At 44.4% G+C, this 16,717-nt stretch overlaps 1 protein-coding gene across 4 annotated transcripts in view; it reads left to right on the top strand.

Annotated features, from left to right (window-relative positions):
* Nucleotides 1–16,717, top strand: part of IQCH (IQ motif containing H) — a 199,065-nt gene that overhangs the window by 140,101 nt on the left and 42,247 nt on the right. For all 4 annotated transcript variants that reach the window (XM_063925555.1, XM_063925554.1, XM_063925556.1 and 1 more), the window contains 2 exons: nucleotides 12,141–12,261; nucleotides 13,709–13,995. In XM_063925555.1, coding sequence (XP_063781625.1) covers nucleotides 12,141–12,261; nucleotides 13,709–13,995 — 408 coding nt within the window. The remainder of the gene's footprint in view (nucleotides 1–12,140; nucleotides 12,262–13,708; nucleotides 13,996–16,717) is intronic.

Below are 16,717 nucleotides of genomic sequence, written 5' to 3'. Positions count from 1 at the left end.
GATAGGGCAGAATTGAGGACTCGTCCCCAGTTTCTCCCTAAGGTGGTGTCAGCGTTTCACCTGAACCAGCCTATTGTGGTGCCTGCGGCTACTAAGGATTTGGAGTTGCTAGACGTTGTCAGGGCCCTGAAAATATATGTTTCCAGGACGGCTGGAGTCAGAAAATCTGACTCGCTGTTTATCCTGTATGCACCCAACAAGCTGGGTGCTCCTGCTTCTAAGCAGACTATTGCTCGTTGGATTTGTAGTACAATTCAGCTTGCACATACTGTGGCAGGCCTGCCACAGCCAAAATCTGTCAATGCCCATTCCACAAGGAAGGTGGGCTCATCTTGGGCGGCTGCCCGAGGGGTCTCGGCTTTACAACTTTGCCGAGCTGCTACTTGGTCAGGGGCAAACACGTTTGCAAAATTCTATAAATTTGATACCCTGGCTGAGGAGGACCTGGAGTTCTCTCATTCGGTGCTGCAGAGTCATCCGCACTCTCCCGCCCGTTTGGGAGCTTTGGTATAATCCCCATGGTCCTTACGGAGTTCCCAGCATCCACTAGGACGTCAGAGAAAATAAGAATTTACTCACCGGTAATTCTATTTCTCGTAGTCCGTAGTGGATGCTGGGCGCCCATCCCAAGTGCGGTTTATCTGCAATACTTGTACATAGTTATTGTTAACTAAATCGGGTTATTGTTGAGCCATCTGTTGAGAGGCTCTATTGTTTCATACTGTTAACTGTGTTTCATATCACGAGTTGTACGGTGTGATTGGTGTGGCTGGTATGAGTCTTACCCGGGATTCAAAATCCTTCCTTATTGTGTACGCTCGTCCGGGCACAGTACCTAACTGAGGCTTGGAGGAGGGTCATAGTGGGAGGAGCCAGTGCACACCAGGTAGTCTAAGATCTTTCTAGAGTGCCCAGCCTCCTTCGGAGCCCGCTATTCCCCATGGTCCTTACGGAGTTCCCAGCATCCACTACGGACTACGAGAAATAGAATTACCGGTGAGTAAATTCTTATTTTTTTTTGCACGCCTTCGGCGTGCACTGTCCCTATTTAAAGCATGGTGGGCGCCCAAAGGAAACTTTTGCCCTGAGATCCACAAGGTCTAGAACCTGCCCTGTCGCCAATTTAGGATTTTGAAATATTTTTTATTTACAAATGTAACGTGCACCCAATTTAGTACAGAAGAGGGGGAGCCAAAAAATACCCTTGCTCCAGACACCATGGCACCTAGCTACACCTCTGACTATATAGTAAAAGACAAATAGGTATACTTGCTCTCCGTAGTCTGCTGGGATGTGGAAACTGTTAATAATATCATGAAAAATGATATAGCCATAAACAAAGTGATATAATAACACACAGGGCAATTTAATAAACAGCAATATAATATCATGTAGAGCAATGTGTCTGTCGGCCCCCCAGGTATCAATCTCACGTTCTGCGCGCTATTGATTTAATTCTCTTGTATCCCTCCGTGTTAATTTTTCATATGCTTACAAAACAACCCTTTGATTTTCTGTCACTCGTTAATTACACTGTTTCGCCATTAAATAGAAGTCTTTGTGTAAACTAATTACTAGGTAATCATCGTCGACCACAGACGCGCTGCTTGTACCTTTTTATTCCATTCTACAAAAACGCTTCACCGTCTGCGCTCGAGCCCCCTCTCCACTCGCAGTCATTAGCTCCTACTAATTCACAGCGTTACTGCCGAAGAGAGGGGGACTTGTAATTGTGGCCATATCAGTACTGTTAATTACCGAAGTAGAACATTGAAATGATGCCAAGGACCATTGTTAGAAGCAAATAAAAAAAAAACACACACACACACACCAACTAAAAAAAAAAGTGTTTGAATGTTATTTTCACCATCTGGGGAGTGGAATAGAGGAAAACAGCAAGAAAACAGCAGTGACAAAATATCATAGCTGCAGCTCCAGGCCTCATAGGCCAGATGGAGGAAAGAGATTCTACAACATCAATTGGATGCGGAGGGCCAGGCTCCAGCAGCCGAGCTGTGACAAGTGGAGGAGCGGAGTAGAGACATGCAATGTGTTCTTATAGGACCGCCGTTAACTCATTTTGTGCCAGACGAGCTTTTGCAATATGGAACTGGGTTTCAGCAATCTTGGAAAGTAGAATTGTTGTGTTTATTGTAAATGTTTATTGTAAATCTATCCATACATTATCAGGTTCACAAACACAGAAAAGTATAAGTAAAGATCTCTATTAAGATGGAGTGTTAAACACTTTGGTCCGGATTCAGATCACTAGCATAGCGACCACATCTGTGTTAGAAGGAGATGTATTACACATCTCAGCAGCTCTACAGGCTATTGAGAGTAACATAGAAGTCATCAAGGTCTCCACTTGCAGCTAAATGGGTGCAAATTGGCGGTAATGCGGTGTCTGCACTTAGCATAAGTTAGCTTAGGGTGTGTAGATGGAATTCCAGCCTATTCATAGTTAACCTTAAGCAAAGATCCATGGATTTTCAGGCGAATCTCTTGCAGCCCTGCACCCAGGGCTGGGGACAGTGATGATAACTGCTCTTACTAGCCGGTGTATAGGAGTGACACAGCTAGTTTCCAGCATGCAATGTTGCTGTTTTGCATGTTACTTAATGTGGCCCGTTGTATGTACCAGCTATATTTTGCAGTCTTGAGCATTTTCAAAACTAGTGATGCCATAATGCAAGCGGTACTTGTTCTTCATCCGTGTGTCCCAAACCCAGTCCTTATGGTACACTCACAGTCCAGGTATTATGCATGAGCATAGGTGACTTATTGTTACCTCAGTCAGTTTTATTTAACCACCTGTGTTGAAGCAGAGATATTCCTAATGTCCGCACTGTGTTTGGGCCATAAGCACAGGGTTTGGGAAACTTTGATCAAGAATGACATCACTAGTTTTGACCAATAATATTTATTATTATCTATACTAGTTACCAGCCCGTTAAAATGACGAAACAACATAACAGTAATGTCAGCGCTGACGTCTGTGCACGCCCGAACAGAACTATAGATTGTAAGCTTGCGAGCAGGGCCTTCCTACCTCTATGACTGTTTGTTATCACCCATTTTGTTATTGTTATTTCAAATTGTAAAGCGTAACGGAATTTGCTGCGCTATATAAGAAACTGTTAATAAATAAATAAAAACACTTGAATTGCTCCATCAGGCGCCATCTAGTGGCCACTGGTGCGCAATACACTTGACTTCCCATAGAGGTGAGAAGCAGCGTTAGCCTTTTATTATATAGGATATTAATTCTATAAGGTCTTTTACTGTGAGACCTATTTTGAGACAATGGCTGAAAGTAAAAGGTGGCTGAGGTATAAAAATAAAGGTCTTCCCATGTAGATGTGCCAGTCGTAGTGAAAAATGAGACTGGGGCAACGGTTTGGGCGCTGCGGAGCACCAAGTTCCCATGTAAAGTCTATGGTAGAAGCGTGCACGAGCAAGTTCACATTTGTTGCTTGATATGAGTTTATGCTTCAATTTGAATTGATTTTAACTGGTTTTCACTAGTTATTATTATTATTATTATTATTATTAGTTGATTTCTTTATTTATTAACAGTTACTTATATAGCGCCAGCAAATTCCGTTGAGCTTTAAAATTGGGAACAAACAGTAATTTTGAGGAAATGAGAGGTCTGTGACAATTAATATAGCTATGCCTCATTTCTCATGTCAAATATGTACTTTATATACCCATATCTATATACATTCAATTCGTCTGTTTGTTCATTCTCCAGAACATGTCCATTGCTGCCTACCCAAAATTGTGTTTAACTCAATCTTAACATTGTTAATATATACAACTGTGTTATGTTATCTGTTACCCTTTAGATAATGTATTCATGTAAAGGCCCATACATAGTGTTCACGCTAGGCTGTTTTAGCAGGGCGCCGCGCCCTGCCCGATTTATTAAGGGCAAAACCCGCCCTGCCCTTTCTGCGGCGCCCTGCTAAAACAGCCGCCCGCTTTCTGCCCTCTCAACGTGTAAAGATGCTGTGCGCATGCGCGCGGCATCCATTCACGCTGTCAGAGAGCTTGGGGGAAGCCCAGCACCTCCGTAGGTGCTGGGCACGCCCCCAACAGTGACGCCGCCGGCCGCCCACGCCCCCGTCTGTGGACTGAACCGCCCACTTGTATTACGTGCAAGTGGTCACGCCCCTATTTGTATGGCCACGCCCCTTTTGGAGCGTGTGTGCTTGTGCCCTTCACGGACCCGCGTCCTGCCCGTCCCCTAGAGTGAACACTACATACACATTAGACGATGTCGCTCTATGAGCGACATCGTCTAATGTTTCCCCCTCCTGGGCCGGCCGGCGGCTGACTGTACACATGAGCGATATGACCGCTCATATCGCTCAGTGACGTCACGCCTCCGCCAGCCCTGCATGCAGGTCGTGGACCACAGTCCAGATCCTGCATGCATGCCCTACCGACAGCGACGATAATTGCCGACCCGTGGGGCCACGCATCAGTCGTCGCTGGCGGCATACACACTTGTCGATAAAATGAGCGACGTCGCTCAGGGAGGGGGAAAATGAGCGACGTCGCTCATTTTATCGTTAAGTGTGTATGGACCATTAGACCTAGTTTCCTATTGTTTACTAACACCACAGTGGACACTCAAAGGGTGAGTCATATAAGGTACCATTGTCCCTTTTTGTTTACTCCTTATTGTCCAACAGTGAGCTGACCAGACATGGTGGCTCTCTGGCTGATGTAATCACCTGGATTAACATAGTAACATAGTATCTAAGGTTGAAAAAAGACAATTTCCATTGGTTTCAACCTATTTGTGGTCTCCTATGCACGATTATTTTGTATAAAATTTTGACTGAAGTTGCTGACTGCCGTTCCGATTAACCCCTCTTTTTTATAATAACCATAGTGCGTGACTATGCCCCGTAACCCTGGATATCCTTATCCATTAGGAATTTATCTAACCCATTCTTAAAGGTGTTGACTGAGTTGGCCATTACAACTCCCTCAGGCAGGGAATTCCAAACACGTATCGTCCTTACCGTAAAAAAGCCTTTACGCCGTATTGTGTGGAATCTCCTCTCCTCTAACCTGAGCGAGTGTCCACGAGTTCTCTGTGTTGATCTAACCAAAAACAGGTCCTGCGCAAGATCTGTATATTGTCCCCTTATATATTTGTAAATGTTGATCATGTCCCCTCTTAATCTCCTCTTTTCCAGTGTAAACATGCCCAGTCTTGCAAGCCTTTCCTCGTATTCCAGCGTCTCCATACCCTTAATTAGTTTGGTCGCCCGCCTTTGAACCTTTTCTAGCTCCAGGATATCCTTTTTGTAGTAAGGTGCCCAGAATTGTACACAGTATACAAGGTGTGGCCTCACAAGTGATTTATATAACGGGAGTATAATACTCTCGTCCCTAGCATCAATTCCCCCGTTTTATGCATGCTAATATCTTGTTAGCCTTCTTTGCTGCAGTCCTACTTTGGGTACTACTGCTTAGTTTGCTATCTATGAGGACACCTAAGTCCTTTTCCAGTACAGAATCCCCTAATTTTACCCCATTTAGTAGGTAGGTGTTATTTTTGTTCTTGTTACCACAGTGCATTACCTTACACTTGTCTGTATTGAAGCGCATTCTCCATTTCGCTGCCCAAGCTTCTAATTTAACGAAGTCATTCTGAAGCGACTCAGCATCCCCCTCCGCATTTATAACTTTACACAATTTGGTATCATCTGCAAAAATTGACACCATGCTCTCTAGACCTTCTGTTAGGTCGTTAATGAAAATATTGAACAATAGCGGTCCTAATACTGAGCCTTGCGGCACACCACTTAGCACTTCAGTCCAAGTTGAAAAAGATCCATTAACCACAACGCGCTGCTCCCTATTATCTAACCAGTTTTTGACCCAAGTGCATATTGTGCTTCCTAACCCTGATTCTTGTAGCTTGTAGATAAGTCTCATGTGTGGTACATGTGTCGAACGCTTTGGCAAAATCTAAAAAGATTACATCCACCTCTTTACCCTGATCTAGGTTTGCGCTTACTGTTTCATAAAAGCCAAGTAAGTTGGTTTGACAGGATCTGTCCTTCATAAACCCATGTTGATTCCTTTTAATGACCTTATTGACTTCAAGGAACTTCTGAATACTGGGGGTCATTCCGAGTTGTTCGCTCGTTATTTTTTTGTCACAACGGAGCGATTAGTCGCTAATGCACATGCGCAATGTCCGCAGTGCGACTGCGCCAAGTAAATTTGCTATGCAGTTAGGAATTTTACTCACGGCATTACAAGGTTTTTTCTTCGTTCTGGTGATCGTAATGTGATTGACAGGAAGTGGGTGTTTCTGGGTGGAAACAGGCCGTTTTATGGGAGTGTGTGAAAAAACGCTACCGTTTCTGGGAAAAACGCGGGAGTGGCTGGAGAAACGGAGGAGTGTCTGGGCGAACGCTGGGTGTGTTTGTGACGTCAAACCAGGAACGACAAGCACTGAACTGATCGCACTGGCAGAGTAAGTCTCGAGCTACTCAGAAACTGCACAGAGAAGTCTTTTCGCAATATTGCGAATCTTTCGTTCGCAATTTTGATAAGCTAAGATTCACTCCCAGTAGGCGGCGGCTTAGCGTGTGCAAAGCTGCTAAAAGCAGCTTGCGAGCGAACAACTCGGAATGACCCCCACTATCTCTTAGAATACCTTCCAATACTTTCCCCACTTAGAATATGTATTGTATTCCATTGCTGTAAGATCCTAAGACAAAAAAGTCACACACACCCTTGCAATATGAAGCTTCTGGAGGTATAAGTAGAGCTACCCAGAGAGCTGAGGGAAGGTTCTCTGCTCCTTGACTAAGAAGTAATGTTCTGTCAGGAGTTTGTGGTGGGAATTGTCGTGTGGAATTGGATTACAGAAGTGTGCTGAACTGTTTATAACCCATTCTGTTCAATATACCACTGTTGGTTTTTAATCTACCACCGTGCCTGAGTGATTTGGAACCCGGTACCTTCACAGTAATAAAACACGACTGGGTAATAACAGACAGACATAGAGGTAAAAGGGCCCTGCTTGCAAGCTTACACTCTATAGGGGAATAGGCAATGACAGGTGTGACATACTGTATTGCATATTGGTCCAGCTGGATTGCAGAGACTCTTGGTGGGCTGTATGATATAGTCACACAGGAATGCTGACCTGGGGTCAGGAGGATGTGAAAGTGAAGTAAGCGAAAACATGTAAAGTTATATGTGGACTGTATAGAGGGTACGATAGCTCATGGAGGTTATGTGGGTGGTTGTAGAATCTGATAAGCTTGTCTGAAGAGGTGAGTTTTAGAGAACGCTTGAAGGTTTGGGGACCAGAAGAAAGTGTTATAGTGAGTGGGAGGGCATTCCACAGAGTAGGTGCAGCCTGAAAAAAGTCCTGTAACTGTGAATGGAAGGAGGTGATGCGTGTGGGTGAGAGACACAGATCTTGTGCAGAGCAGCAGAGAGGTCGGACTGGGAGATCAGGGACAGCAACAGAATTCTTGGGGCCCGATACAAAGACATCGCTGGGGATTCCTTGACCCCGCCCACCCCCCTTTAAAACAGAGGGTGGTATAAAAAAATAAAAATAGTGTGAATATAGAGTACATATATATATATATATATATACACACACACACACACTTACATACGTACATACTGTACACATGCATACAGACATACATAATTACATATACCTATACACATAAGTGTGTGTGTGTGTGTGTGTGTGTGTGTGTATATATATATATATATATACACACATATATACACACACACACACACACACACACACACAATATACATACATACCATATATAGATACAGGTTGAGTATCCCTTATCCAAAATGCTTGGGACCAGAGGTATTTTGGATATCGGATTTTTCCGTATTTTGGAATAATTGCATACCATAATGAGATATCATGGTGATTGGACCTAAGTCTAAGCACAGAATACATTTATGTTTCATATACACCTTATGCACACAGCCTGAAGTCAATTTTAGCCAATATTTTTTATAACTTTGTGCATTAAACAAAGTGTGTCTACATTCACACAATTTATTTATGTTTCATATACACCTTATACACACAGCCTGAAGGTCATTTAATACAATATTTTTAATAACTTTGTGTATTAAACAAAGTTTGTGTACATTGAGCCATCAAAAAACAAAGGTTACACTATCTCACTCTCACTCAAAAAAGTCTGTATTTCGGAATATTCCGTATTTCGGAATATTTGCATATGGGATACTCAACCTGTAGATCAGAGGTTCTCAAACTCGGTCCTCGGGGGCCCACACAGTGCATGTTTTGCAGGTCTCCTCACAGAATCGCAAGTGAAATAATTAGCTCCACCTGTGGACCTTTTAAAATGTGTCAGTGAGTAATACCCCTTTTACACCTACGAGCACGGGTCGCAGCCGGGAGCCTGACACGGGAGCTGCCCCCTGCTGCGACCCGTGCTCGGTCCCTTTCCCATCAGCAGTCACAACCCGGCATATGCCGGGTTGGTGACGCTTCTAGCTACACGGCAGGGGCGGCGCAGGGAGATCACATGATCTCCCAGCGCCGCCCATCCATACAGTGTAAACGGGAGCCGTGTCGCATCGACACGGCTCCCGTTTACACTACACCCTACCCGGATCATTCCCGTGTCCTACCCAGGTAAATAGCCGGGTAGGATTCACGGGTCACTTGATCCGGGTTGACCCTTTTCCACTTGCCAAAAACACGGGTAAATGCGCGCCCCCGTGCATTTACCCGTGTTTTTTGAGCTAGTGGAAAAGGGGTATAATTAATACACCTGTGCACCTGCTGGGTTACCTGCAAAACATGCACTGTGTGGGCCCCCGAGGACCGAGTTTGAGAACCTCTGCTGTAGATAGATAGATAGATAGATAGATAGATAGATAGATAGATAGATAGATATACAGACAGAAAGTTCAGCACTCACCAAAGCAAGCTCACTTATCTTCACTTATCAGCTGTTTTTTTTAGTAATTTATCAGCCATTCAGCTGTTCTTTAGTAATTTATCAGCCAGTGTCAGGTGACTAGTGTACCTTTAAAAGTCATGGATGGACAGGACCCCCCAATTTCACTTGATGCTTAGGGAGAGAGCAGACGTAGATGTTGATGCGGGCATGGATCCGGGCTCGCACTGTTTGTCTTCAATACCTGAAAGAACCTTTATTGTGATTTTAATATGTATCTTAGCTCTCATATTGGTTCACACTGCTGCTTTATTTTTTATTGCTTGATAGACAAATGTTTCTGTTATACCTTTCACTGATTGTATACTATGATGTACTTTATTGTGAACTTTCCATTATGCTTCAACTGAAATAAAAAACTATGTTTTAAAAAAAAAAAGTCATGGAGTATGTGGCAGCTACACATTAAACCAATTAGGCATATTTGCAGTTATATTATGTGTGATACAGGTGCCAGGTTTTAATTTTTGAGACTCTGTGATAGTGTAGGACCTGCATGAAGGTGGGGTACCTTGGCAAGTGGTTTGCAGGCTTCCGTGCATTGGCCAATTCACTGACTAAACCCCCATCATTTATTTATTGATGTTGTGAAGATATGTGAGCTTGCTTTGGTGAGTGCTGAACTTTCTGTTTGAGCTGGGGGTGTTGAAGTGATTGCTTTTCAGTTAAATTTAGGTTTAACTACAATGTCAAATGATGACACAGTAACTGTGCCAGCCAAAGGATCTCACCACAGCCAGTTTGTTTGTAAGGAGTGGTCAGCGGTGTGGCTGTGGGTGGATCCTCAGTCTGACTCACACTGTCAGTCTGCCTAGCAGCTGGTGGTTTTCCTGCGTGGCTGCCCGACTCTGCGGTGGTGGCAGAGACACAATACAGGACTGGCACAGCGTGTTATGACGGCAACGCAGGGAGGACTACCAGGACTGGACCAAGTGACAGGGTAACCAGGAGGGGTGCTGAGGGAGGGTGGGGTGGTGGAGAAGTTGGTGCAGCTTGTCAGTTGTGTTTTTTAATTTGCAGGCAGCTGGAGCATTAATTAAAAAGCATTTCTAGCTCCTGCAACTCGTTTTCCCCCCTGATCATCGGGGCTCCCTGAACCTTGGTGCCCCATACAGTAGTTCCCTTTGACCACCCCTGTCGCCGGGCCTGAGGGAGATAGTTAGAGATAAGCGAAGAGATGTACGTTGGTGTAGTTTGGTTAATAGCCTTATGTGTAAGTAAAAGCATTTTATATTGAATTCGGTATATGCTGCACTACATAAGAAACTGTTAATAAATAAATAAATTCTGTAGAATACCGGTAACCAATAACCAATACTGTATTCTCTGTTTATCTTGGTAATGATCATGATTATGGCATTGTGCAGTGGGAAGTGTTATCTACATTATGCCTCCTCGGTCTGTTGACACCTCTGACGTCTCATTATTTATTATCCTGCCCGCCTTTTACATCACACCAGGGTTACTCTCTTATCTAATGGGTTCATACAGTGCAGATAGTTATACATATTGATTTACTATGGGTCTTATTCAGGTCGCATTGCTATCCCAATGCGACCTGAATAAGACCCATAGTAAATCAATATCCCGATGCGACCGCAATTTACCCTATTTGCCATCAATGCGCGTGCTCGCCCAGGCAATGCGATCGGATTGCATTGGCATGTGAACTGCCATTGACGGGCAGAGGCATTTGCGGGGCAGCGACACAGCGTTGCGGGATGCTTCAAATGGGGTCGGGGTGACGTTTTTGTGGAGGATGCGTGACATCACGCACAGCCGCTCTGACGGGATAGATCACAGCGGTGTGCCTGCAGGTATGGAGTCGTCCACTGTTTTTGCGACATTAAATTGGGGCCACAGCCGCTGGGCAGGATGGTCAGCATGCAGGGCGACTCCCAGCATGCGATAGAAAGGATTGCAGAATCTGCAACCCACTCTGAATAGGCTCCTATATACGTATAGGCTTTGTAAATGCACCTTAAATTAGGATGATAACAATATGTGTGTGCGTGTGTGTGTGTGTGTGTGTGCGTGCGTGCGTGCGTGCGTGCGTGCGTGTGCGTGTGTGTGTAATAAATAGTGAAACAGAAATAATGTTTTTTTTTCATTACAATAAGATTAAATAAAATGTATTTTAAGATTTTTTTATAATATTTTAATTACTTAAAAAGTAATGGGGGCATAAATGTTAACTCTATCAGCAATGCAGCATATTTTAGCATAATTTCTTGTAAATGGGCCTAATTCAGAACTGATCGCATGCGCTTCGTTATTTAACTAAAAACTTAGCAGTTTTGCTGTTGTTTGTGCGGCGCTTTTCAGTCGCACTGCTGATCGGTGAGTGATTGACAGGAAGTGGGTGTTTCTGGGAGGTAACAGCGTTTTCTGGGAGTGTGCTAACAAAAACGCAGGCATGTCAGGCAAAAACGCAGGAGTGGCTGGAGAAACGGGGGAGTGGCTGGCCGAACGCAGGGCGTGTTTGTGACTTAAAACCAGGAACTAAACGGACTGAGGTGATCGCAATCTAGGAGTAGGTCTGGAGCTACTCAGAAACTGCAAGGAATTATTTATTAGCAGTTCTGCTAATCTTTCGTTCGCTATTCTGCTATGCTAAGATACACTCCCAGAGGGCGGCGGCCTAGCATTTGCAATGCTGCTAAAAGCAGCTAGCGAGCGAACAACTCGGAATGAGGGCCCATGTGCGCTGCAGGAGGGGCAGATATAACATGTGCAGAGAGAGTCAGATTTGGGTGAGTTATTTTGTTTCTGTGCAGGGTAAATACTGGTTTATTTTTACACTGTAATTTAGATTTCAGTTTGTACACACCCCACCCAAATCTAACTCTCTCTGCACATGTTATATCTGCCCCACCTGCAGTGCACATGGTTTTGCCCAACTGCTAACAAATTTGCTGCTGCGATCAACTCTGAATTAGGCCCAATAACCTGAATTTTTTTGATGATTGTTTTAAAATGGACTTACTGTATGTGGACTATAGTTAGTTTCCATTTAATAGAGACCTTCGTGGAGCCAAATTTAGTCTATAACTCCCAATATACTGAACAGCATTGTAGAATTAGCTTTGCCATGGTCTCACCTCAGTCTTACTCTCACCTCAGGAAAAGGCCATGCGGCAGATCGCACAGGAACTTCCACGGGTTCTGGAGCACTATGCACGACCAGTAAACAGGAGGCGCTACCCAACATGGGACAGGTTTCTGCAGGCTCTGGTAAGCTGTGGTAAGTACCAGAACCTCCTTCCCTCAGCACTGACACGGATATTCCATTTGCTACTTCTGTTATTGAGCCATATTCACAGCAACACGCTTCTATAGTGCCCACACACAGAAAGGCAGCAATTTTTGGGGGACAATTTATATCATGTCAATAAAGAACCAGTAACATCACACTTTCTAATCTTCGCTGGGCCTTATTATGAATATATACCCTTTGGTAGTACAGTGTGTCTTAATTTGAGAAGTGCGCCCGGATTTCTACCGAAGCAAATGGGGTTTGTGGACTAACATTATGGGGTTTGAGAAGCAGAAGAAGTTTGCACAAGCTGATAGTGGGAGAGGGCGCTCTAGTACCGATGTGCCTAGTTTTCTGGAGCTGTGCAAAAATAAGGTTTCATTTTATGGAGTGACATTATTGAAATAAGATGAAGGGATGGAGAAGAAGCATTATTAGCTGTATTCCTCACAGAGAAACACACAGCTATTTCTACCTTACAAAATGGATTGATTCTTGCCCAGCTCCAAGCTGGTGGACATTGGGTTTCATCCTATACTTTTTGTGACTTCTAATTTCACTATAGGGAAAAAGACCATGGGGGCATGTATAGCCTGCAAAGATGGAAGCTGTGCAGGAATTCCAGCAAGTACAGTATGCCCGTAACGGCAATCATCTACAAGGCAAAACCAACCTGGATTTGCCTTGCAAAATGATTGCCACTTTAAAAATACTGCCATACTTGCTGGAATTCCTGCACAGCCTGCATCTTGCAGGCTATACATGACCCCATGGACTTTTCTACTATAGTGAATCTAGAAGTCACAAAATGTATAGGATGAAACGCAGACTATACATAAGCCCCTATTTCTAGGTGCACTTTGAGCCATGTAAAACAAAAACAAAAGATTTGAACACACAAGTGCCACATGTAAAGTGTTAGAAGATTGGACTTTGATGTGATGTTTTTACAATGCACATCCTCACAATCTACCTGTGCAGAAATCTAGGAACACTTCTAGTGCATGGAAGCACTGAGAGCAGAGAGTAATGTGCTTCCTGATGTGTTCTGGGTGGACCATGAGTATGTCACAGTGCAAAACATTGTTGTCTTGTACTGAGCATCCAGTGGACCACTGTGTGGAAGTGACTGGTGATTACACTTTATTGAAAGCTTTGCAAATAAAAGTCCCATCATTTCACTCTCCATACAGATGTTGGTAATTTCATTTGTGCTCAGGAAATGACCAACGCGGTCACTGTAATTTTAAAAGGGCTACAACTGTTCTAAATTTTGTGTAATGGTAAGGAACCTATTTACTATCATAACCCTACATAGTCATATATTCCCTTGACTTGGAAAAAACAGCACAGTTATGCTTATGTGTATATTGTGTATTAGTTAATTGCAAAGTTAGATTATGTTTATTAGTGTGTTTATCATGTGTTATTCTAGGTGGGGTAATTGAGGCATTCCCTCCGGCACAGAGTATTACCTGCCTTACTATAGACATGCTGATTAGCCCGGATGGAGAAATACAGATGGTGTCCTGTGGGGATCAGATTCATGGCACCAGCCCACTACAGTGTGTAGGCAGCACCGTTCCCCAGTGCTCGGTGTCCCCCAGTGTACTTGCATCAATCTGCAATCACATTGGAGAGACCTGCAAGGTCCGAGGGGTGCTGGGATATCTGTCTATAGAACTGCTAACATTCATAGATCCTGAAAGCCTTGAACAGCAGGTAAGATTTTCTATACAGCATAAACAATCTTTCTTACTACTCTTACACTGTGTGCAAAATTCTGTGCAACTAGCATTCACATTCCATCCCTGCATGCAGTCACATTCCGACTGATCACAGATGCCACTAGTATCCACTCACATCTACAAATAATTCCAGTGTTATGTACTTCCACTCAGGCTGACCGCGCATTCATGCGCTGAGGCTGACCGCGCATTCTTACGCACTGGCTGACCCACATTCTTACACTGCGCATTCTTAGCTCAGGCTGATTGCGCATTTTTATGCTCAGGCTGACCACGCATTCTTACGCTTTGGCTGACTGCGCATTCTTACGCTCAGGCTTACTGCACAATTTGTGCATGTGCAGAATGGGACTTGAGAAGTCGCCCGTAGTTCCCCTCTGCTGCTGCCTGATTGACAGCGGCTTTGAGTAGGTTGGAAGTGGGCAGTGGGTGGCCTGTATTCCCAGAAAGGGGGGGGGGGGGGCTGCATATCACCATGCAACCTTCCTGTGATGGCGGGCACAGGTCGGCCACATAACTTCTCGACTTCCAGGGGCCATCTCAGCGCCAAAATTCTGCAGACCACTCAAACACAGTGGTTTGGCAGTGTACTTCCTCCCCAAAAGCAACTCGCAGTTGGTCAAAACCCTCCTGCTGTTGCAGACCACTCTTGTAGAAGAAGATCATGGCTCTCCAGTGGCCTCTGTTAAGCTCCATAGCAAGTTTGTGAAGGAAGAGAACATGCTGATTTCTTTGATGTGCAGTGCTGCTTATGTACGGTTCTGTGCCTTGACATTTCACAAGAACTTTAGTCAGAGATTACAGTTCACACCCAGTCAGATTGTGATACCTACAGTATGCACTGCACATTCTACAATTTATTGCATAGCCCTTGTATATACATTCAGATGGGATCATCAGTATCTTTTCACTGCATTAATTATAAGGCATAATGTGGGTCATTCCGACCCGATCGCACGCTGCAGTTGTTCGCAGTGCAGCGATCGGGTCAGAACTGCGCATGTGCCGGCGCCAGACGGCCAAAGGCCGTCGTTACCTAGCGATCACGTCTGCCTGATTGACAGGCAGAGGCGGTCGCTGGGTGGGAGGGGGCAGCACGGTGGCGTTTGGCTGACGTTTTTCTGGGGGTGGGCCATAGCGGCTACGTGACATCACATGCAGCCGCTGCAACCCGAAGTAGCGACGAGTAACTCCCGGCCAGCCGCAGGAGCTGCGCTTGCCGGGAGTTACTCTTCAAGTACAAAAGCATCGCCGCTGTGCGATGCTTTTGTACTGGGCAGGACTGACATGCGGGTCGGACTAGCCCTGTGTTGGGCATTCCCCCGCATGTCTGAGCAGATGATCGTAGCTGTGCTAAATTTAGCACAGCTACGATCAACTCGGAATGACCCCCAATGATTCCTATGGCTACTGCATTTTCAAATAAGGTTTCTTGCAACCTCTTATCTGGAACCATATGTAAGTAGAACACAATGGGGTATATTTACCGAAAGTCGATTTTAAACGATTTCTATCGATTGCAGATTGATTCAAAATTGATCTCAATCAATATTGGGCTTCCAGGGTTAAACACACACATTTACTTCAGATTATTTTTAATATTTTTTTTAAATGTTAGTAAATGTGTGTTTTAGCCCTGGAAGGCCAAAATTGATTGAGATTGATTTTAATTGATCTGAAATCGAATGAAATCGATTAAAACAGACTTTTAATAAATATACACCTATGCATGAACAATCCCTAAAAAGTATCACTGTGTTTTCATCAACAAGTAGATTTTACTGAGCAGATCAGTATACGTCCTCTTTAACAGCATGCTTAGGTATGTGGTTAATATAACGCCTGTTGGGATCCCGGCATTCAGGATCCTGAAGCCAGATTCCCGACAGGCGGCTAAATGCCGGCGGTTGGAATCCCGACAACAACCCTGTATTCCCACTAGGGTGGTGGGTCCACGCCACCACCCGAATGGGAATATAACCTGTGGAGAACGAAGCCGGGACTCGTTGCATTCACTGCTGGTATGCTGGCTGCCGGGATGCCGCTGTTGGGATATTGACAGCTGGCATATCATATGTATTCCCATGCTTATAAGTGTTGCTTTCACAATCTCCCTGAAATGCTTTTTCAAAAGTAGGCAAGAGTGGTCCACATTGGATGCAATTGTACGCAGAGTGCAGCCTTGTGTCAGGGTAAAGAAACTAAAGCATCTGTCTGATTTTATAAACACACAGGCAGGGGCGTATAAAGAGAGGAGGGCGCTTTTGTGCAGTCTCCGTCCGGACCCCTCCTCTCTAACTGTGCTAGAGTCTTCTAAAAGAGGTTTCTGGGAAAATAGCGCTGCGGAATTCCCTACTGCGTATGCTCAAAACACCCGGAAAATGTCCTCCGAGCCATTTTCCTTGTGATTTTGCAGCGATGCAGATGCTGGTCTCCAGAGAGATAAGTATAGAAAAAATGGGTGCAGCGTGTGGATTGTGGGCCCATCAGGACGCCGGGAACCCATATGCATTGCACATACTGCACCCATTATAGATACGCCATTGCACACAGGGAAAACACATATAAGGAATCTAACAATAAAAAGTGCATTTAGTAAAAGGTGCAAGAGAGTATTTAGAGGCCAGTAAACATGTGAATGTGCAGAAAGGTGGCACAGTGATTAGCATTGTTATCTTGCAGCTCTGGAACCTATG

The sequence above is a fragment of the Pseudophryne corroboree genome, chromosome 6 (genome assembly GCF_028390025.1).
Source record: "Pseudophryne corroboree isolate aPseCor3 chromosome 6, aPseCor3.hap2, whole genome shotgun sequence".
In the NCBI taxonomy this organism is placed as follows: domain Eukaryota; kingdom Metazoa; phylum Chordata; class Amphibia; order Anura; family Myobatrachidae; genus Pseudophryne; species Pseudophryne corroboree.
This window is presented reverse-complemented; position numbering and strand designations above follow the sequence as displayed.